The sequence below is a fragment of the Haemaphysalis longicornis genome, unplaced genomic scaffold (genome assembly GCF_048455015.1).
Source record: "Haemaphysalis longicornis isolate Haplotype H1 unplaced genomic scaffold, Haemaphysalis longicornis Haplotype H1 scaffold_2, whole genome shotgun sequence".
NCBI classification, from domain to species: Eukaryota; Metazoa; Arthropoda; class Arachnida; order Ixodida; family Ixodidae; genus Haemaphysalis; species Haemaphysalis longicornis.
This window is the reverse complement of record NW_027526295.1, coordinates 281,202,237-281,224,958: the sequence shown is the minus strand read 5'-3', so window position 1 is coordinate 281,224,958 and position 22,722 is coordinate 281,202,237. Positions and strand designations below refer to the sequence as shown.

General features: G+C 48.7%; 1 protein-coding gene across 1 annotated transcript in view; it reads left to right on the top strand.

Annotated features, from left to right (window-relative positions):
- Nucleotides 1–22,722, top strand: part of LOC144170764 (uncharacterized) — a 233,639-nt gene that overhangs the window by 194,943 nt on the left and 15,974 nt on the right. The window contains exons 11-12 of the mRNA XM_077700752.1: nucleotides 1,165–1,242; nucleotides 22,013–22,153. Of these exons, the coding sequence (XP_077556878.1) occupies nucleotides 1,165–1,242; nucleotides 22,013–22,153 (219 nt within the window). The remainder of the gene's footprint in view (nucleotides 1–1,164; nucleotides 1,243–22,012; nucleotides 22,154–22,722) is intronic.

Here is a 22,722-nt window from a genome sequence, read left to right as displayed (position 1 = left end):
AAACATTGTTACGGGGTTTGCGTCAAACACTCGCCCAAATTTCCGGAAGCATGGCTCTAAAAAAACGGGAAGGGGGGCTGGAGAGGGAGCGCACAAAATTTATTAGATGAAGTAGGGTCCTTGAATTTTTTTTCTTTTTATTAACATATTCATCATCAATTTAAAAATTAAGTTCTCAATGTCGTGTTCCCTCAAAGCGTTATGCGCAAAGACAATTAGCTATATTTTCTTTTAATCTGTCGTCTTAGTGAAACCAGGAAAGCAAACATCTGTATTTACATATTTACTCCTATTTTATGGCCTTGGCCAATGACGGTAGGGATAATAGTTATTGAGCGGGGAACTGCTCGAACATTCTATTTGTAGCGTGAGCTACACTGGCCGAGGTTGAGCCGTGTCGCGTGGCTCCTGGAGAGCCGTGTTGCGCATGCACGAGGAGCAGGGACGTCACACGGCACACAGAATGTTGCTCGCTGCTCGTTGGTGGTGGTGGTTCCAATGAAATGGCGCGTACCCACTCAGGGGGATTGACCAGGAAATGGGCGCCTTACCGAAAGAAATTAGGTAATTTTTGAAGGGGAAGAAAAATTTTTAATTATTGGGATGAATTAGCAGTATATGAGTAGAGAAATAAAAGTAAGGAGATTAGAAAAAGAAAGAAAAAAAGGTAAAAACGAACGCCATTTAATGAAAATGTGTCTCGCACACACCCCACGCGCCCAGCGTCTTTGCCGAACTCCGTTCCGCACGTGGCGGCCCGGTCCACTTGATTATCATGCTAGGGGTGGCCGGGTGTGGAACCGATGGCTAGTGCGTCGCAGCAACAGCGGCGTGCGCCTGTGGAACCACCTTAGCTCTGGGGCGATTGGTGACGCTGCGCCGGAGCCGCTTGATAAATATACATGCATCACATAATGCGTATACCGTGTGTGTGTCATTAAAGCAGCAGTAAGCATGATAATCAAACTAATCGTAGACAACCAGGAAAGCTAAGAATAACCAGCTGAACTTTAGCTCACGCTACGTATATGCTGGCATAGCCGAGCTAAGCCACTGCTAATTTTCTTCCTAAGAGCAACATTCAATTCAGTTGAACTAATCTGCCGATCGTATTGCTAAACATACATTTGGAATAACCACGGAATGCCCCTCGTTCCGCTGCAGAAATCGAGGCAACACTGGGGAAGACGGAGCCATCGACGGAAATATCGACGACGACGTCTGCGTCAGGAAAGAGCCAAGGTAAGTCGGGGCACAGCGCCTACAACCGGGAAGCGCTGGGAAAACAAGCGACATTAACGTGCGCCGTATGCGGTGTTGCCTTCTGACGTCAGCCTGCCCTTCCTAGTCTTAGCGCTCAGCCTACGAACATCGGAGGGGAAAGAGAGAGAAAGAAAGCAAGGAAGAGGTAGGGAGGGAGGAGCGAAGCGAGGAGGAGGAAGGGAAAGCGCGATAAGGAGGGTGAAAAAAGAGACCTCAACCTCAACTCTAACGAACAGTTTTTGATTAATAGGGCAGACGGGCCTCGCACTACAAGTTGCAGGGAAGCGAGACTTGCCCCACCGAGTTTATCGGAACACAGCCGCCGAACGTTTAATTTTCCGCGGCTATGAACCACTGGCCGCACTTCGAACAGCAGGCATAAAAAAGGCATAAAAAGTAATTATTTTTTCCTGAAATTGCATGCATGCAGACGCATCTATACGTATGCGTGCGCACTCTTGCTCGCACGTAGGAGAAAAAGTACACGCGCACACACGCGCACAGATGAACACTCGCACGTGCAGTTGTCTGCCATAATTAGGCACCGAATTTGCTCTTATAATTTTTTTCGCAGTTGTTCCGAGCAAAATTTTGAAAATTTGACGTTTACTTTCATTTGCACTATTTGTTCATTAAAAGGGCTTGCCCTAAGGTACAAACATTTTCGGTCAGCGCTAACGTATTTTTTAAAAAAAGTAGGTAAATTATTGGAGCTTTCTGATACTTCCGGCGCAGGGTTCTTGAAAAATGGCGTTTTGAGAAAACGGAAACGAAAGCTACGAGCGAGATTCGCCACCCCATTTAGGATTGGCGTCTGTTGCCGCAAACCTCACCAAAACTTCGCTATTAACTCGTCGAATGACACGAACTATGTCATCATAATACGCGGCGGAGCAAACAAGTCGTTACAGCAGAGTGAATGCAGAATTGGGCTCGAGCGGGGTGCCCCACTTGGTTATTTTCTTGGTTTTGTTGTGTTTCTATTCTATTTTTAGACGAAAAGTCGTGAGCGCCCCATTCTGCGAAACACCGCCGTAAGAAAATCGCTGCACCTGTAAAGACAAAATAAACAAAACAAAAAAAAAACATCATGGGCCACCTCCACTAACGTGATACCTGGGAGGGAGGGGGGGGTGAAGCATGCAGTGTATTAGTGTATTCAAAGATTGTAAGTCTCTCTCCTGCCCCACGGCGCGCGCTGATTAAGCGCCGGAGAAACACCGGTGGAAGGAGCAATCGCGAGCTTGCTGAGGCGGTGGCACCCTCTGTTGCATTGAACCGGATTTAAGCAACTAAATGAGACACATACTGGCCATAAGTTATCTTCGCGTCGCAGGCCACAGTGTGCTAAGAAGTAACTCTAAGAAGTAGCGCGAGGCGTTGGAAAACAAGTGTCTCGGTGTGCTCTTTTATTATGGGTTTTTGTTCATGTAGATGAAACGTTCTAGCGCGTGCGAGAGAGAGAGATAACTTTATAACTTTATTAAGAGGCGTTGGAACACGAGTGTCCTCGTATGTTCTTTCAGTACGCGTTACGTTCTAGAGCGAGGCGTTGGAAAACGAGTGTCCCTGTGTTCTAGTACCGTGACTACATGACACGACTGGAGACGCCGACGGCCCCCATGCGCTACCAGTTCACACATTGCCAGAGCTAGAAGAAGAGTTGTCGTTGCTCCTTTCTTCGTGGCGAATACCTCCGCAGACTGACCAGTAATCGGTAGCGCTAAGCGGCTAATGTGCCCGCTTCACAAAATTCACGAAGCTATGAATTGAAAACGTCTGTTTTTCTCCAATCTACGAGACCAGCAGCCGTATGTTCACCTGGCTGCAGTTTGCGTGCTCGATGTCGTTCAGGCTGTGGTCGACCAGGAGAAATTCTCTTCCGTATGTTGCACCTTCTAGGGGAGCGCATTGATGGCTGTTTTAAGGTGTTCCCAATCCCTCCGGGGGAGCCTGATTCCTTGCGTTGTGCGCATGCGTTTCTCATAGACGCACTATATTGAAAACCGCTATTTTTTTTTACCTCCAGAAAAAAACTCGGTATTAATAATTTGTTATGGCCGTAAGAGGCATGACCGGAAGCACTACGACGAGAGCAGACAATGCCCCCCCTTTTCAAGTCGTGAATATTAGCAAAGGGGTAAAGTGTTTGTACCGGATGAAGCTACAGCTTAGGAACACGTTCCTGTACAAAATTGATAAACAAGGAGCGAGGCATGTTGCGCGCTTCGTGTTTCACGATAAGGGAGAGGGTGGCGGCCAGGATCTGGGACTGGACGGGGGCGGGGGAGGTGAGTGTAGGGGGGAGTTGACTCAATTACAGCTATCTGTGCGAAGCCGGAGTAACTCGTGGCCACTGCAGCGAACCGCCGTCGCTTCCGGCCTGCTGTACTGGCGGGAAACTGCACCAGCCAGCCAGAGGGCCAGATACCGTGGGGCAGAGATTGGGGCGCGGGGGGAGGAGAGGACACCGCGGAAGGAAGCGGCGAGGCAGCGGAGGAGAGCGAGGGCTTTCCAGTCGGCTTGGTCTCCACCCCGGGCTGTGCGATTCTCCTTTCCGCGTCCGCCAGCGTTGCTTCCAGTTCGATGGTTTCCGCCCGCGGGCCCCCCGAGGTGGGTTTCGGCTTCGATGGGTTTTGCCTCCCTAGCTTCAGATTGATGCGTCCTCGCAGTCACGTGACGGACGAGCTAGCGTGCCGCCGCTGCTTTCCCCCTTTTCCGGCGGAAGATGCCGTCCTTCCGCGCTCCGCGCTCTCTGCTCTGGCACGCGCAACCCCGCACGCAGCAGAGTTGGGACGACGCCGCGGAGATAACAATGCCTGCACTCCATGTCGCCCTCCGAGGCACAATTCATCAAGCCTACAGACTTCCCCTTCACGCATGATTTTTTTTAAAGAAGGCCTACAAGGAAAACGTTGGGCAGTCGTGCTTTTTTAGTAAAAAAAGCTAAAAAAGGCGCAACTAGGATGAATAGGAGAAAAACAGTCTATGTTTGGGTGTGTTGTGTAAGTGGGGTACGAGGCAAAAAGGGTCTTGCCGTGCCTATTGGCGCCTTTTGATGTGACGCGAAGATTGAGTCGTTGTGGCGGTGACTTCGAATCGAGCGATACAGCGCTACTATGGTGGGGCGTTCGATTACGGCGTTTGCTGGGCATTCTCCGATGGCTGTCTCCACCTCAGTGTGGCCGGCTAGGTATATTTGCTTGCACGATAGATTTCCGACGACGATACAGCTTGCCAGTTTCGTCGGGACAGCGATTTCCGTTCGGAAGCTGGAACAGGGCATTGTCTGAGCTTCCGATTCCATGATTGCCAAAGACGTTGAGGCGTACTTCTAGCTCCGCAACCAACACCCGGAGAGAAATGAAACGTATTTGGTGCGCAATGTTCTCGAGCTTTCCCAACTCCCCCACTTTTTACGTCTCTTTTCTCAAAGGTCCCACTTCATTTTGCCACCTTATTTGTGCAGGGTGTGTTCATTCAAAGCTTCTATGTCAATAAAAAGGCTAACTTTTGCTGCGTCAAGGGCACTGTTATGGTATATTTTTTATTAGGCCGCAAGAAAGGCAGAAAGCATGTCGACAGAGACAGGGAGAGAAAGAGAGAGAATGAATTCTATTTGCACTTCTGGTTAAAGCCTCCGCAGTCCAGGGGACCACTGGATTTCCTCGTTGGTGAGTCTTCCAGGCGTTTGTCCGGGCCAGCAGGGTGCCGATGACCTTGAAAAAGTCCGCCATCGCTCGTTGCTGCTCAGCCAAACCCTGCGGATATTACTTATATCTACCTGCAGGCAGAGCTATAAAATTTGATCTTAATTTCAGTGGATTTTGCATACCTCACAGATTGGAGATGGAAGTGTCGATATGGCATTTAGCACATACACTTAGACGCGTATGAGTAGTGTTCGTGTTTGAGTCAGTGAGTCAGCTTTACTGTGTTTGGCTGTTGGCTGAACAACCTCTTGTGCAAAGGGAGCTGGGAGGAAGGAGAGTAGGGGCAACTTTGCGTCTACTGTTTGTAGGTGCCCTGAGAAACGTTTCACAGACAATCAGGTTTACTCATTTGTTGCCTACCAAACTAGCGTACCCCGTACTCAGTGTAGCCTTACTGTACCTAAAGATGTTTGAGCACTTCCAAAGCAAGTTTCGGAATGAGGCCTTATGTCAGTACCGTGCGTACCTTTTTGCTGTCAGTGTATATGTTCGTGAGAGGGTTGCCTCGCAGTGCAGGCGCTGCCCAGGCTATTTCTAAGGTCTCGGATTCTTCAACGGAGTAGTCTTTGGCCCGTTCTGTCCCTTCCTGACTTGAACTTCTCGGGAAGGCGATGCCATAGCTACGTGTAAGCACGCGTGCTCTATCAAATCTTGGTTTCAAAATGTATACCGAATAGGTCCATCAAGAATTTATTTAGAACTTTGTTATTCTTAAAGATGCATGAATCTGTACTTTCTAAAGCCCTTATAACCAAATGTGGCAGGCTGAGTTAGCTTTCGTACTGCAGTTACAAATGCTCAGTTAAGCTATTTTTCTGGCCAGCCCCCACTCCTACGACGGACTTGCAGTCCAACCCTGCGGGAGCCCTTTCACGCCATCTTACGCTGTTGGGCGCATAAGGAGGCGACTGCAGTGGTACATAGTCAAAAGCATTTAGATGTGCACACACCACGGGGTCTGTGGAGCACCAATATCTACTAAAACAAACGTTTTATTGCACCAGTGAAGTACCTGTAGGGTAAGTTTAGATGTTTCTCTACGTCTCTCGTGTGCGAAGGATTCCTTCGTGACGATGAAGGGCGTGCCTGCAGCTGCGCACTTCCTTCTTCCCCTATGGGAGGAGAGCGATTGCGCCTCTTCCTTTAGCATCGGGTGCCCATTCAGCACGCCACTTGAACCTTTCTTGCTTTTGTTCCAGATGCGTATATCTGGCAGTTTCCCGTAAAGGCTTTCTCGCGATCGCGCTGACGACCTTAATAACCGCCTAACAGATACTTAGTTATAGGACAATCCCGTGGTTCAGCCTCCCCTCAACACACTCGATTGACCAATACATGCAGACAACCATAATATTTTGTTGGATGACGGCGTCGAGCACACTATTTGATTCAAAAGTTTGGTCTGCGCTATGGCACCGCGCAGTACAAGCATGACGGACGATCTGCATTGCGCCGTGGCACAGCGCAGATCACACCGGATGGCATGTACGTTGCTGTCATTCGCTGATTTTGCTTTGTTGTAGCCATGGATTTGCCACTCGAGTGCATTGAGGGGAAGCTGAACGACGGGGTTGCCTTAGAATGCTGACTCAAATTGTGCATGTATGAGTGCGTCGTGCGTGTGGAACCATGAAACAAGTGCTTCACTGTGAGGCTTGCCGGAGCAAATTGCGCCGAGGATTGAGTAGACTGTATTAGAATGAATGATCTAATGACCGTCTAAATATCGAAGCGACTTGCGTTTCTGAAGTTCCCGAGGATGGCTTGGTGGGCTAGTTGGTGTAGCATCATAAAGGGTTAACAGCGCATAAAACGACGGCACACAAGGAAGAGATGACAGGACAAGCGCTGAACTACAACTGATATTTTATTTCACCATGAAAGACATATAAACCAAGACACATCCAATAATAGGGCCCAAAAAATATGACATAAACACTTATCTCACGCACCCGCCGCGGTGGCTCAGTGGCTAAGGCGTTGCGCTGCTGAGCACGAGGTCGCGGGTTCGATTCCCGGCCGCGGCGGTCGCTTTTCTGATGGAGGCGAAAAGCAAAAACGCCCGTGTGTACGAGATTTCGGCGCACGTTAAAGATCCCCAGGTGGTCAAAATTAACCCGGAGCCCTCCACTACGGCGCGCCTCATCGCCTGCGTTGCGTCGGCGCGTTAAACCCTACAATCAATCAATCAATCTCACGCCCCGTTTTCTACGCTCGTTGCTCAAGATGCTGTTTTTCTTTTTCTGTGAGGGCAACAGATGGCCTTCTGACGCAGTTTTCATCAAGACGTTGAATCTCGAGTGCCTCGATAACCTCTCGCGTATGCCTGTCCTTTCCTCTAGCATTCGAATAACACTCCCCGAACAGCGGCACGCAGGCACAATCTTTGCAGTGCGCAGCTAGGTGGCCCGAAACAGCCGTCTTTCCTACGAGGTTTTTATGCTCCCTCAGCCTATCATTAAGGCATCTACCCGTCTGACCGACATAGGTTTTTCCGCAATCCAATGGGAGAGAATAAATAACGCCTTCATCACATTCCACAAATTGTTCCCGGTGTTTCTTCAAGCACTCCACTTTTTCTCTGCCACCGCCATTCACCATCGGACACAGCTTCGAAAGCTTGTTAGGGGCAAAGAAAATTACATCGACACCTGCGCGCATGCCAGTCTTCTTGAGGTTATGCGCAACCCTGTGCATATAAGGAACCACCACAAAATTTTCCTTCCTTCGTCGTTTATCTCCGGGCAGTACTGGTCACCACGTTTTAACTCTTTCAATAAGTCACGAGCCACTGCGGTCAGCAAATGCGGGGCATTGTCAAGTCTTGTCTAAAAAATTTGTTTTTGAAGTCATGGGTACATTCAGCAGAAAAAAGCTTCACGGCTCAAATCAATTGCCTGTTGTCTGGTGGGTACCCCCAACATTTGCTGACCCCAGTGGCTCGTGACTTATCGAAAGAGTTAAAACGTGGGGACCAGTACCGCCCGGAGATAAGGCGAAGGAAGGAAAAATTTGCCGTGGTTCCTTATATGCTCCTTATACTCGGTTAGTATTCAAAATAGCGGATGGCATTAGAAAGCTAGCGACCCCCGGGGTGGTTATGATGCGTTTACACCAACCAATTAAGGTAGCACATCTATCGTGTATTCCTGCTCACAATCCGTAGCTAACCTCCCATTAATGGACTGTTTTTCGATTCTTGTATTCAACCCTCTTGTATACCGAGCATTCCAGCCATTCAGCAACGCTATGACCGCTCTGTCTTATAATCTAGAAGACAGAGCAATCATAGCGTTGATGAGTGGTGGCTTATGTTGAATCACAGCTATGAGTGACAGCCTATAAGCTATTGGCTCCCTTAGGAAGTACAGTTAAACCTGGATGTAACGAGCTTCTATGTAACGAATTCATAGATTTAACGAGGTTTTCAATTCCCCATTACCAGCCCCATTGAAACATGTGTTTGCGACCTGTATGTAACGAAGGCGTTGCGACGGCTACCCTTGCTGTAACGAATTCGCCACGCTGATATGCCATTGTTTCTTTTTTCACTTTTTTCAACAATCAGGTGTAGAAAGCCACTAATTTAGCGAGTTTCGCCCTCAGCACGAACTACCGTGGGTTTCCACGTGCTAGGCCTACCTTTCCGCGTGTAGTCACACGTCTCGACTGCTATCTGTGGTGTCGGTTAGTCGGTACGAATTTCTGCTGCGAGAAAACGAAAAGTTTTGTCTTTCCAAGACAAGTTCCCTATTTTAAATGCCGTCTCCGCCGGCGAAAAGAAGAACGACGCCGCCTGGAGCACTCTCTCACCAATTTTGAGTTCGGAAAAGAGCATCAAGTTCGCGAAAAGGCGTCCGTTCGGCATAAGTTGTCTCCTGGAAACGCGCTGAGGTACCTAAAAGTATCAAAAGCAAAAGGGATACTTAAGTCATGTTTGTGAATACGGCGGTAAGGGACCTCGCTTTTTTGAAGTGCCGTGTAGTGACTAAGCTTGTGGGAAAGCGGCAGACGGAAAATCACGCAGTTTGACTATGTGAAAAAAATCCTTGAAGCGTGAGTTCTCCGTCACTGATTTCCAGCCGTTTCATTTCGTTTCTGCTTCATTCACGCGAGCCTTAACTCGAAACATGCATTTAAAGAAAACCTGCATGTAACGAAAAATTGCGAATTTTCGTCAACTTGTTATATCCTCGTTTAACTGTATCCCAACTAACAGCTTATAAGTTATAGGCTCTGTTAGGAAGTATACGCACTCACATGCACAGCGAAATCCATCGAAGTTTCGTTAAGCGAACTCGGGCTACCTATCATAGGATCATTCGGTGGGTCTTAAAGTACGAATGACAATTTGGTGTTGGCCGCAACGCCATAAAAACTTGAGCCTTTTCATAAGTGTACGAAGCCCAAAACGTCCTCTTCAGAAATGTAAGACAAAAATATCCTGTGATGTTCTCGTTTGTTCACGGTGAGTTTGTTCATAGTTTAAGTGACTCAGAGATAAGCTGTAAGCGCATATTGCAGCTTATTAACCTGTGACCCACTGCGTGTGTGTTTCTGCAAGGTATTACAAGTGTACCTTTTTTTATTCGTGCATTTATTATCTCAGGAATACGCATCAACCTTGCATCATCGAAGAGCGCGGCTAACTGGGCCCGCCCGCGGCGAGAGGGCCACTGGAGCTTATAAGGAGAGGCAGCCTTGACCCGAAGCTCGGGCACATCGGTGGCACGGCGATGTGGGCGCAAAAGCCAGTTCCCATCAAGGGTCGTCCGGGACTTGTGCAAGCGGCGCCCGGCGGCTCTTTTCCTCGTTCGAGTTCCTTTGGGCAGCAGCGCGCGACTTTTGCGAGACGCTCCTCTAAGCAAATCTGTTCTCTATAGGTGCGCTCCGGGCCCCTCGCGGAGATGTCGTTATAGCAGCAATCGCTTCCACTCTGCTGGCTCGGGAAAAGTTGGCTCGGCCCCGTGCAGCCTGAAAGGGAGGCGCGCAGACTTAGTCGCTATCCGCTTTCACGCTCCACGGGCGCCGAGAAACCCGGCCGCAGCAGGCCCAAGGCGGATTCCGAACCCGAGGTTTGGACGCCTTTCCCCCCCCCCCGCGTTTTGCGCCTTCAGAGTCCGTGGCGCCACGTTTGCGCAAGGCGCATCTCGAGTTTGCCACGGAACGTCTTAGCGTCCCATTCAATGGGGAGACTTTTCTGGGGGCGTCCCCGAAAGGAGCTGGTGTTGCACCACGGCCGTCCCTCTGTCGTCAGGGGTTTTAGACGTCGCTGAGCCCTGCGGAGAAAAGTGAAGTCGTCATTTCCTTTCATTTCGCCCGCTCTTATACGTGGAAGAGACAGCCTGATTAAGAGCAAAAGGGCGACAGCTATAGGAGGAAACGAATCACGCAGGCGACGCTACATCGCCGGGTGCACGCCCAACAAGCAGCGCCAAAGGGAAGGCGATGAATCAAGTTATGAAACATAGGGGGGAAAGAAGGAAGCGCGGATAGAAAGGGGTGAGGGCATCTGCCGTTGCCGGGTGGGGGCGTGAAAAACGAGGAGGGGCGCCGGGGTGGACACGCGCGACGCAGAGACGATCTGGTAAGGTAGAAGAAAGAGGGGGGCGCCCAGAACTGCTTGCTTTGTGTGCGCGGAGCGCGCGAGCCGTTCGATTATCTTCTCGTTGACCCTTGGCCACTAATCGTGCTACTGCCAGCGCGGTCAGTCGCGCCATCTGGTATCGATTGCGTGAAAGAGTCAGAGATCGAGGCTGCCGAGACGACTGATCCGGACGCCCCGTAGAGCCTTTCTTGGGTGGCCGGCACCCCGGCCGCCCCCCCTCTCACGCTCCGCGCATCATAAAACGGGAGAGTGACGTCCTCGGACGAGCGGGGGTGGCCACGGACGCCGCTTTTATGAAGCCGCGCAGCAGAAAAACAGTCCGGGAAGGGCCAAATAAAACGGGGAAAAAAAGAGAACAGTGCGTGTGTCTAGGAGGGGAAAAGGTGGCCGCCGTTGCAAGCCCAGAACGTGCACCCCGTGCTGGCGCCAAGCTCCAAATGAAAAGGCCGCTGACGGCAAGATGACGTGACGAAAATAGCGCCAATAAGAGCCCGATCGGGGACGGAGAGACAAACAAGAAGTAAAAATTGCGTGCCCGACAGCAGTCCGATCCGGCTGCAGACACTGATGGTAGGGAGGCCTCTCGAAGCACGAGGGACAAGGAAAAACGAGCCTCGGAATGCGCCCTCCTCAAAGCGGTCGCGGGACGTGGCCTTCAGACGGCGTCTTCTCCGCGTGGCCTGTCAAGCTGTCGCTGCTGTTTCATTTCTGCTCAGCGATAATTTCGCGCCATCGTCGTACGTCGTCATCACCTGCACTTGGCGTGGTGCTGACATGCTCCGTTTCCTCCCTCGGTCGGGCTCTCTAGGACGCCGACTGTCCGGACGCGACGTCGTTGCGACACCACGGTGGTTGGTTTGGCGCCTCGTACCTGCTTCTTCATCACTTTTCTGGTCTGCAATAAGAAGCTTCAAAGCGGGGGTGGGATTATGTGAAAGCTGAAGGCGCAGAACAGAGGAATTGTTGACTGTCTGCCCAAGCCTGTAACTTATGTCAACTATGCCACGTATCCACTTGAAAGGTGGGAAAAAACAAGAACGCAAGCTCCATGAGAAAATTTCGCCCACTACCTCGGCACGGTGCAATTTTATTTCGTAGACGCCTGTTTGCAATGCAGAAATCAACAGCGGTTAAAAAAAATCTAGTGCGAGAATCAGGGCGAATAGCTGTAATTCGGACCCCTCATTTTGGTCTCGAGCGGTCGAAGAAGTGGGCCGCTAATCACGAAAAACTATGATGCATGGTTTGGCTGCGCCGACTATGAAATATCGTGCGAGAGCAGCAGACATTGCTGCTTATAAAGCCTGGTCAAACACTACCGCTGGTATGTTTTACGCTGTGGGCATGTAAAGCTATGCTAGGCTTCTGAGCGCACACACAGGATTCGAAGTACGCGTGCATATTTCTTTTGCTTTTCCCCCTTGATTGATTGATTGATTGATTGATTGATTGATTGATTGATTGATTGATTGATTGATTGATTGATTGATTGATTGATTGATCGATCGATTGATTGATTGATTGAACGCGTCATGGCTGAGAGGTTCCCAATGAACCCCGCAGAGTTAAACATGCAGTAAAGAGCCTGTACATGTCAATTTTTTTTTTTTTTTTTTTTTTGGGGGGGGGTACCACTGAAAAACCGGGCAAAGATACTAGATGGCGGTTTGTTTTTTCTACAGGTGCTTTTGTTTGCTACATGGCACGTGAACTATAAGCACTCCTCGTGCGCCCTTGTGCGGGAATTTCGTAGCCCCTCGAGTCTCGGCACTCTGCGCGCGCACATTTGTATTCGAAGTACGTTTGAAAGACAGCTGAAAGCGATGAAAACAGCGCTTAAACGAAGACAGTATAAGAAGAATACAGACACGAGCGCTGACTATCAGCTGAACACTCTTTATTGCTCCCGGCAGTAACCATAAGCTTGAACCATAACGAAGCCTCAGGATTTCTTTCTTCGTGGGACTGAACGGCACAGCACCACTGATTTGTACAAGTTTTAAATTGTTCCTTTACATGTTCCGTCGTCGCTTTGCAGTATGCTATAATAGGCATCGCCATATGCATCGATATCGTCGTGTTCCTTATGCCAAGTATTACATGCGCGGTAGCGGTTGACGACAGCTGGGGCGCAGCGGTGGCGCGTACGTGCACGACGCATGCGCGGCGTTCCAGGAGTCGCGTCGAGGTTCCGTAGAGCAGGTGCTACGCCAGCGGTGTCGTTGTTGGTTGCTGGGCAATGCGAGGCGCTCCTCAGTGACTGCGGCAGTTTTTTTTTCTAAAGCCACTGCGCGTGCCAGGGACGCTCGGCGGCCACCGAGAGGCGCACGCCCACCAGCGCTCGGAATTTTCTTGGTATTTTTAGCGCGTTACGCGCCACGCAGTAACACGCTCCGCATGTAAAATTAATTTACTGCTCCGCATGTAAAATTAATCTGTAGCGGCATCACCATCATCATCACCGATGCAACGCCCGTTTCCACCATCGTCTGGGAAGTAACCTTGGCCAGCTCAAAGCAGCACTCGACCTGCAGGAACCAGGTGGTGGGACTCCGATTGTGGTATGGCGGCAGCGAGGGTGCGGGGGCAGAGACGGCAACTGTAGCCGGCGGCAAAGGATCGATCTGGTCGTAGTCAGCAAATTACCCCTTTCTGCTCAGTGACATGCAACGGTCATCGGCATCACGTCCGGGTCACTAGTTGTAGAGCACATGCCAGGCAAGAGAGTGATAGCATCAGATGTCTTGTATTCTTTATGATCTTGAAGCCTTGGCGTTTTTGCATGCGGAAATAAAACCGTAGGAGGGTAAAAGTGTACAGCTTTGCTGTAAAGTCTCGCGTGTTTGAAGCACGAAGGGTTCTAGCGCGATAAAGTCTAGTAAAGTACGTTGTTGGGCTAGTTGGTCGATCATTATTAACAGATGTATAGCGCAAAAAAGACGAAGGACAAAGAATGCACGAGGACGAAGCGCTTCGTCCTCGTGCATTCTTTGTCCTTCGTTTTTTTTTTTTTTTGTGCTATACATCTGTTAATAATCTAGCGCGATGCGTAAACGAGTGTCCCGGTGTCCCGATATGAGACGCCGACAGCCGGAGCCCCTAAGCGACTTTTCCTCTAATATAAAGACGCCACACCTAGTGAGTTTTCACCGTTTTATGATGAGCCGACTATAGCCCAAACTCAAACGTTAGTTAGTCAGCTTAGAGGCTCAGTGGTGAAGGTTCATACGTTTCTCAAGGTTCACAATTTTCTCAACAGGGTGACAAATAACGTGGCTACAAAGATGAAACACACACCACGAAGCTATATTTGCAGCTATCATTCATCTCAGTGAGAAGAAAGTGCATGCAATTACTGACATACGTTAATTCCCATGCTCTGGCATCGACACAAACACTAGAAAACAGAAGCATACTATTCTGTTTTAACAGCCGCGGTTTTCATAAAGGAGCAGTGCTGTGATAGCGTTTCTCGCGAGAGACGGTGGCCGATTAGTTGGCGGTGTAATAAAATTTAGCATGCCAGTGTCCGCCCTGAGCAGCGAAACCGTACTTGCATCACATTAACCAACAACAAAATATGACGGAAACTCTCACGGACGAGTAAGACTTGAAGGTAGCGAAGCTGAACGCAACCTTCACTACCATCACGACGGTTTAAGTCCACGATTGCAGCCGATTTGCTTTTTCTTCGCTGCCGCAACGACATTTACTCAATCATTGTTGCTTAAGTGTGAGTTTCCTTCATTTTTTTGTAAGTGTTAATCATTGTAGATTGGAGTGGCGTACGCTATGACGTGTCTTTCTCGTTCCGAGTAAGTGTTGCCATGATCACGGCGAACGCTGGAGATTTTTTGGCCAAGCTTGGTCAATCTCCATAAGCGGGTATTCTCGCCATGATAAACATGCGCCGGAGACGCTGGGCGGTCGTCGCGAGGCACAAACACGCGAGGGCAAGGCATTTTCTTGGTTTTGTTAACTTCCGGGCGGCCGCCGCGACGCTCGCACTTCCGTGCGCTCACTCGGCAATTTCTTCGTATTTTTAACTGCGGACACTAAAAATTACGATCTGCTAAACTGCTTCGCTGTTAAAAAGTCCCGAGGCAAAATGAGGACTGTGATGAGGTTTGAAGCGCTTGAGCCCCCGGTGCCGGCGCGCGGTGTGTTAACAGTCAAAATAGATACGGACACTGTTTAAAGGGACCCTGCAACACTTTTTTTTTCAACTTTAAATGCTTGCAGAACCCAGTCACTCAACACACCCAGTACTTAGATTAGGGGGTCGCAAAGTAGCTCAGCCAAAAATTACTGCTCTCTGCTCATCAGATAACTTGGAAACTCGTCCAAAATATTCTTTTCTCTTTCTTGGTCTTGACGTTCTTCGGCGGCCTTAATTACGTCACTGAGGCCATGTAGCGGCTGTTGGCCTATTTTCCTTCAGTTGCAGCTATGAACGCTTTTCGATAGCACCGTAAAAAATAACGCCCCAAAAACAAAGCAGAAACGGAGGGCGTATCAGGTGCGACGAGGAAATCCCGCAGTGCCGCTCCGTGCTGGTGATAACTGTAGGTTTTGCAGTGCTTCCAGATGAGAAGGAAAAAGTGAATGCGTTTATCGAAAGTGTTGCAGGGTTCCTTTAAAGAAAAGGAAGATCCACGTTCCGATGAGAAATACACTATTTAAGGAAAAAAAGAAAGGCACTGTCCGGGAAAAAAGGCAGCAGATGTTTAAGAAATTAAAGCTTCATAGTGTCATGAAAAGGGAGGGCATTTTCATCTGGAATTCTGCCTATACCGGCCTCCACCGTTGGCCCTGGCAAGTGAATCTGCAGAGCGGGCTCAATGGGTTGGCCGCTAATATAGGAGCTCAAGCGGGAGAAGCAGCGTCGGGCCAAGGGCTTCTCTGGCGCCTCCCTGCGCCGTGCCCCGTGCCCCGAGAATGCAACGCGTGTTGCGAAGCCGACAGTCAGCCCGCAGCAGTAACACGGGTTCATCGGCCAGAACGGTGGCGCGCGGTAACCCGGTATAGTAGTAAAAGCATTTTACAGCCGGTGCTTTAAGGAAAGCCTTATTGGAATTTACGAGAGTTGTTTCGACCTGGGCAGAACAATCGAGCGGACGCCCCCGCCTCTGCCGGCGACCGAGACAATGGCAGAAGCCGTCCTACGTCTCCCACAGTTCATTTCTATTTTTTTCATCGTCTTATTGTGCTTGCTTTGCTATTGAAAACAGATGACACTGAGGTTTATGGAGAAAAAAACGATAGATGTTCGCGTTTACAACAGTGAACATCAAACGAGAGAACCAGGTTAGAGGATGTGAGCATTCAATATTTCTCAACAGAAGGTGTATTGTTTCTTGCACGATCCCGCAGTTGCTCAATAACCGCTATACTTGTATGCCCGCTGCACATGCTGTGCGCGAGTTCTTCGCATAGCAGTTTTTTTCCGTTTAAAGGTTGGGTTTCTGCAAAAAGCTTTTAGTGCACTTTATCTTCAGAGTGGTACGCGTGAGCGCGTCATGTTCGCGTGCGTAAAGGTGCGCACGTGGGCTAAGAGTTGAGAAAGTAAAAGAAAATATAGTAGCAAGTTGCAAAGAGTTACATCACGGCACCACTGGTGCCGTGATGTTCGAGATAGTTGATATGTAGCAGCGATAATTGACAGGATTTATTATATGAGATAATTACTATCTATAGATAATAGGTGATCACATTATCAAAGAAAATAGATAATCATATTATCTATGATATGAGATACTAAGCTATTATACTAAAGTGACCTGTATTAGATCTAACACTTTCCAGTATTTTAGAATGACCAGTCTGCATTTTAGCAGTTTATCCTTTTCTGTGTAGCTGGGAAGCCCTGCTGCCTTGTACGGTCCCCCAGGTCTGCTCAAGTGGTCATAGAGCCGCTTTTTGCTTTTGCGTCCCCCAACAGACACGTTGGAAATAAAATTCTCATTCTGATTCTCATTCTAATGTGGAGATAATTGATATGATAATTGGTTAGCGATAATGTATGCAAGGTCGAGTAAAATACACCTCGTCGGTCTTGGCGCCGAACACGCACATTGCCTTTCGATGGTACGCAGTTCGGTATTTTCCTTATTTTTGTTTGAACTCCATCCCTTCCCCTTGCTCCATCATGAAGGGGTTGCTCCGTGGGTTGTTCCTGGTCGCGTTTCCCCCCCCACTTGTTCACTGAGCTAGTGGTCAGCTAACTGGTCATTTTCTGGAGCTTGTCTACATGTTTTTTTGTTTGCTTTACTAAGGTATCTTTATTCAATGTCTGGTTTATCAAATGCATCTCTGTACACTTGTAGCTATTGCGGGCAGATACAATAGAATTTGCGATCAGGCCTGCATCATTCTGTTTCTTTCTTCAGTCACTGTATAGCCCTCAGATGCAGGTTGTTTATTCTGTTATCACAGAACAGGCGTTATACGTTTATTCTTGAGCCCAGAAAAAATAGATCAGCGTAACTCTATGAAGATCAGTCTCAAAAAGGAGCCCTGTTTTCAACGCCAGGGAAGTATAAAATTTTTCGCGAGTATTAGACACAAAAAACGTTTACTAGGTATCTAAATTTTTTATGGGGGAGAAAGGCCAGAGTGCAAACAGAGGCGGAAGTGATCTTTTGGGGGAGAATTGTCTACGTAAGTGCGATTACCGTTGTATTTGTAATGCTACTTGGTACTGGCTATGCGATGGGTGGCGCTACTCCCAACTGTGTGGTACGGGCACTAGAGCAATTGTTCGGGTGCCCTTGGCACATGGCGGCGTCTCAAATGCACGGGGATCATGAGTACATTTTAATTGAAGCTATTTGTGTTTGCGAACTAAATTTACCTCACCGACCCGCTCCCTCCCCACCCCCTCACGACCCCCCTTTTCCACATTCTTCAACGCACTAATAACCCTCCACATTTGCTCTCCTTCCCATCACCCCTACACCCCCTCCCCCCCAATCGTGACCACTCTGTCTTCCCACTCTTCTTTTGAAGCGAAAGCTTTCTAAGCGGCACCGATGGCGCCATGTCAAAAAACTAATGCATTTCTCTATAGACCGGTTGGTCGACCGAAAAGCTCTGATAAGATGTCTGGACACGCGGCGCGTGCATAAACAGGGCTTATATTGTGTGAAATCGGTGACTTAAAAATCGTGAGAAAGGATTGGTTTTAGATAACACAATACATGCAGCGATCATGAAGGAGATTACAATGGTATACCTCTATCTCATAAACCATGCATCGGCATGCATTTCGATCGTTTGTAGGTATGTTTACTTAGTGCGCAAATATTCTTCGCATGGGTTCGTCTTTTTTTTTAACGATTTGAGTCTTTGAAGGCTTGACTATCGCTTGGACGCACCTTCAGCGAAGGCTGGACAGACTTTTAGCGAAGGTTCTGTTGCACATTTTTACGCAGTTTTGATGCAAGAAAGCTTTCCCAGTTCTCTGAACTTTCTTTAGGGAGGGATGGTACATTTTTTCCTCCTTGCTCCAACTATACCCTCACAACCTACACTCTCCTCGCTACTGATTGGCCGAAGCTGTAAACAGATGGTTCAGTGTAAGAAGCTATGGTTTCTTGCACTTCGCGGTATGTCTTTCCCTACCTATAGGTAAGGTAAGACATGTCCCAAAGTGGTCGTTTCGTAAAGAAGGATGACCGCATGAAATGAAAGCAAACCCCCTACCAGAATTATGTATAAATATTTTTTAAGTGAGGTAACTATGAACATCTAGGCTCCAGAGGCTGCCACTCCGGTCGGGGGCCACTTTGTCTCATCTTTCAGGGGAATGATTCCGTGACTGCAATTTTATTTTAAATAAGTACGCTGCTCAGCGTGCCTCTGAAAAAGAAATAAGTATTTGGGCTCGTTGGCCTCGAAACATCGATACAATACCCCCTCTAATAACGAGATACCAAAAAAGGCTCACACGGTGCATGGAAGCCTCCGCCAAAAGCCTTCACTGATACCATGTTTTAAGGCGCTGGGGAAAGATTGTATTGAAGTGTCGTTGCATATTCTAGGCCGAAGAAAATGTCAGAAGAATTTATCATCGCTTATAAACTTCGCCGAAAATGGAAACAGCGCCAACAAAAATACACGCTGTTACTGTTCCAGACCCAATGCCCGAGCACGCATTACACATGCTACCTATCCACACTGGGAACTGGGTGAAAATGGCAATGCTAGCACATTGCAATCTTCCTCAAGCCAATATCTGCACAAGTGAAGGTTTCCTCTATCCATGCTGCTGGACATTTATTTTTCTCGTTTGCATTGATGTCTTCAGTGCACAGCACACAAAAACTGCCCTTAGATATAACCATTACCGCACAGCTGTATGTAAATAGCTGTTGCTGTAGACCGTGTCACCCTGGCTGGTAGTGCAAAAACATTTCATTGGTACGTATTAGGAGAGAGAGAAAGGTAGAGTGATAGATAGAGAGCGAGCGATAGATAGGAATAAGTAGGTAGGGAGGGAGGGAGGGAGGGAGGGAGGGAGTAAACTTTATTCAATATCACATGGGTACAGCCGTATCGCCTTTGTTCAGGCTATCTTCTGAAATACAGAGATCCAGTGGCTTCTTGATGTTGGTTACCAGAAGGAGCTGGCCAGAAAAGGAGGTAGCCAGAGTCAGCCACGTGGGACTCAGAAGAATGCGCTGCTTTGTTCGTGGGTAGACATGAGATATTTAGGAAATAATTCCCAAAGTATGTGGCTGGTATTGGGGTAGCCTCCGCAGTAGTTACAAGGTGGTGATTTGGTCCCATAAACGTTAAGAACGTCCAATCCGGTCGGGATGAGTAGAAAGTTTGTGCCTGGCGAAGTAGCGTGCCTTGTTGATTAGTTGCGCATAGATGAAATGGTACGCACAAGAATTACTTACACAGCGCGACATTTCGCATGCATGTTACATTAGAACGGGTGGCAGATTTACACCCTTAGTAAAGGAGCAACAACGAACATTGAGACGGAACGTCATGATTTTCGGAAATAGAAATTTATTTCAATTTGTCTGCTTAACGCCACCACCCACCTTTACATGTGTTGTTTCCAGGCATTTTGTAAGGTCGGGTTGAGACCGTTGCCGGAACTGTCGTAATAACTTTAAAGAATGACGTCATTTCACGTCTGAGCCAACAGAACGGTGTGACACGCTGTTTTTTTACGTCCATAGATCACGATATGGCTTTTGCGTCGGTAGTCTGAACATAGCCTAACCTGTTTGCAAACACGTTGCGTAATAACGCAATGTCAATTAGGCGCAGATGATGACATAATGTCAATAAGGCCGCTCGTATCTCCTCACCACCTAACATTCGATATTATTTTCTTGTTCTGCCTTGGTTTTTGATAATACTAAGAGTGGTTTGGCTCTTAGAAATACCGAATTCGATCATGGCTAGGTTTATCACACGCATTGCGCATTCTTCTTTCGTTTATTGTTCACGACGCCGTGGTCATGGCTTTTTGCTCATGAGTGCTTCGTTAAAGCCATGTAGTCGCTGTCAACATCGACGTCCGTACAAGCCACGCTAGATCTGAAAATCGATCACCGCGCATTCGATGCGGGCGTTGAGAGCGGTAAAAAGAACCCAAGCATAAAAGTGCCTGTGTGAAAGACAAGAAACGAGTGAAGAGGTCGGCGCAAGCGAGGAAAAAAAAAGTAGCCAAGAAAGTCAGTTCACAGCGGAAGAAAATCAAATCCAGCTACAGCTAAGGAGAGGAGTGGGTTGGGTTGAGGGCAAGTCTGGCCCAAGCAGGTGGCTCGCAAGAGACAAAAGCGCGCTAACAAACCAAAGTGCGCAGAAAAACTTCCCTCGGCTCTCCTCTATAGCTTCGACCCAGTATCGTGGTCGACACCCGTGGTGTCAGAAAGGGGACCTCCATTGAAACAACCCTCGGGTCGGTAATGCTCGCTTCTTGCCCCTGATATTTCTGTTTTTCTGCCTTTGGTGGGTTCATTCTGTCTGTAACTTGCCCCTGCTTTGTTCCTGCCCGCTCCACTAGCGCCCTTCTGGCTTCTCGTCGGCGTGCTATCTTTCCCCTGCCTCCTCCAGTGTCCTGTTCCGCGCGCGCTCTTCGGCCTGCAACCTAAGAAGGCCCGTCCCTCTTCCAGCATTGGGAGTCGTCCTCGTTTCTTTGGTGCTGCGCGTCGCCTCCTCCTCGCCGTCTTCTTTGCAAGAGAACGCCTGCTTTGGACTGCTGGCAGGGCCCTTTTGTGGTTCGCGCTCCCCGGTGGCGCCAGTGCAGAGAAACACATTGATTGCGCCCAAAGCCGCTTCCTTCACGCGCCATCTCATGGGCGGAGGACCCCGCCACGGAGATGTAAATAAAAGCGAGCATAAACAGCCGCGCCCCCTCGAAGGCCGGCGGGCGCGCGAGGCGTCGTGTCCGCCGCCGCCGTCCGAGGTGACGTCACTGGAAAACCGATACTGGGGGACCTTTTGATTCCCGTGTTTTTGTCAGCAGCGGCAAGTGGCATTGAAGGCTCATGAGCGTCTCGACTGCGTGCTGAATTGCGATGGACGTGCGAGCCACGCCGCCGCCTCCCCGCTGAGAGCCGAGCCGCAAAGTGCGAAGAGGTTGCGGATGAGGATGGGGAGAGGCGTCGCTTGGCTGGCTCGCTTCCTCGCCAGCTCAGCATCGCCGGATCGTCCTCCGGGATGAATGCGGCCGTGACGAGCAGGCAGATGTGTGAAGGGGGCAAAAATGCGTTTCGGGGTGTGGGTGGGATAGGAGGGAGGGGGTTGGGACGCAGACGACGAAGTGACTAATAGTAGCTCGGCGAAAAAAAAAAGAGTAGAACCATTGGTCTTGCAAGGTTACCGGGTGCGCTAACGTAGGACTTCTTTGCGCCAAAAGTTGTATTGTCTTGAAGGTAGCGCATGTAGGTTTTGTGTACTAAAAGCAAAAAAATAGCGTTCTTGAAAAGAAAGAAGAAGAAAACTTGTGAGACGTGCTCTTTGTTCCATTCTCTTTGATGCAAGGCTATCCTGGCTGATAAAATATTTTGTAACTACGTTTCATTGCCGACAGTTTGCGATTAGCCAGGAATAAATGTAATTAAAAGTCCTTGACACTACTTTTTTTCGCTGTCTTATTTTTAGTGTATAAGCTTTAAGTAAATATATTTATGTGCATTAAGGCACCTTAAATTGTTTCGTAAGTCACAGCCATGACTGTTGTGCTCCAGAGTAATCCGAATCCAAAAGGCATTATTTGATGCACATGGCGTTATTTGATGCCCAATGAAACCTTAAACCCTCCGTACTTTAATTAGTTAGCTTTGCCCATTTTTTAAAATTTAACAAGTTAGCATCCAGTAAGTGACGACACACCGTCTTCTCACTTTAGGTTCTCGCAATTGGCGCTTAATCAAAAACTGTGCGTCTGTTTTACTTGCAGGAAGTCCAGAATGGCCACCACGCAAACCCGCAAGCAAACACGAGCCTGGTGCGAAAAACGCAGACAAAACACAGAGCCGCTGGGCAGTGCAGCAGTTTCAAGATGCCAATCGCAACAAGGAGTCTTCCAGGGGACAAAAGGGTGAGCTTGAGCTTTCTCACTTACTCAATGGGCCAACACTGTTTGCGCACGCATCGGGTGCAATAGGGGCACGGAGTATTGTGTGCGTGCGTGCGTCATTTCACTCTCTATTCCACCTTGTTTGACTCCTTTTGTCCCCCGTGCTCGCTTGTTAGCGGTTGCTGCAGCCTGGTGACCCCGTGCCGCTTCCTGATTGGCTCGTTCTTCCCGCGCTTTTTTTCCGCCCCTTTCCCGCTGCCTGCTTATTTTTTGCTTGCAATCCCTATTTCTCTTTGCTCCCGTTGTTCATGCATCCATGGAGCAGGGTTTGACCATACCATTTTGCTTATACAACAACAACAGAAACTTCGCAGTTGAAGAAAAATTCGCCCTGGTCTTGAAACTGCTGAAGTTTCTGAGAAAGCTGTATAGCTTTCCTTTGTAGCCGTACGGCTGCATTCAGGCGAATGTCAAACTTTCCCCTATACAGAAACTTACTCCACCTTGCTGATTTCCCCTAAATCTGGTCGACTAACACCTGTCCTCACTTCGAGTTGAAGATCAATTCGCTCTAGCGCTACAAACGACTA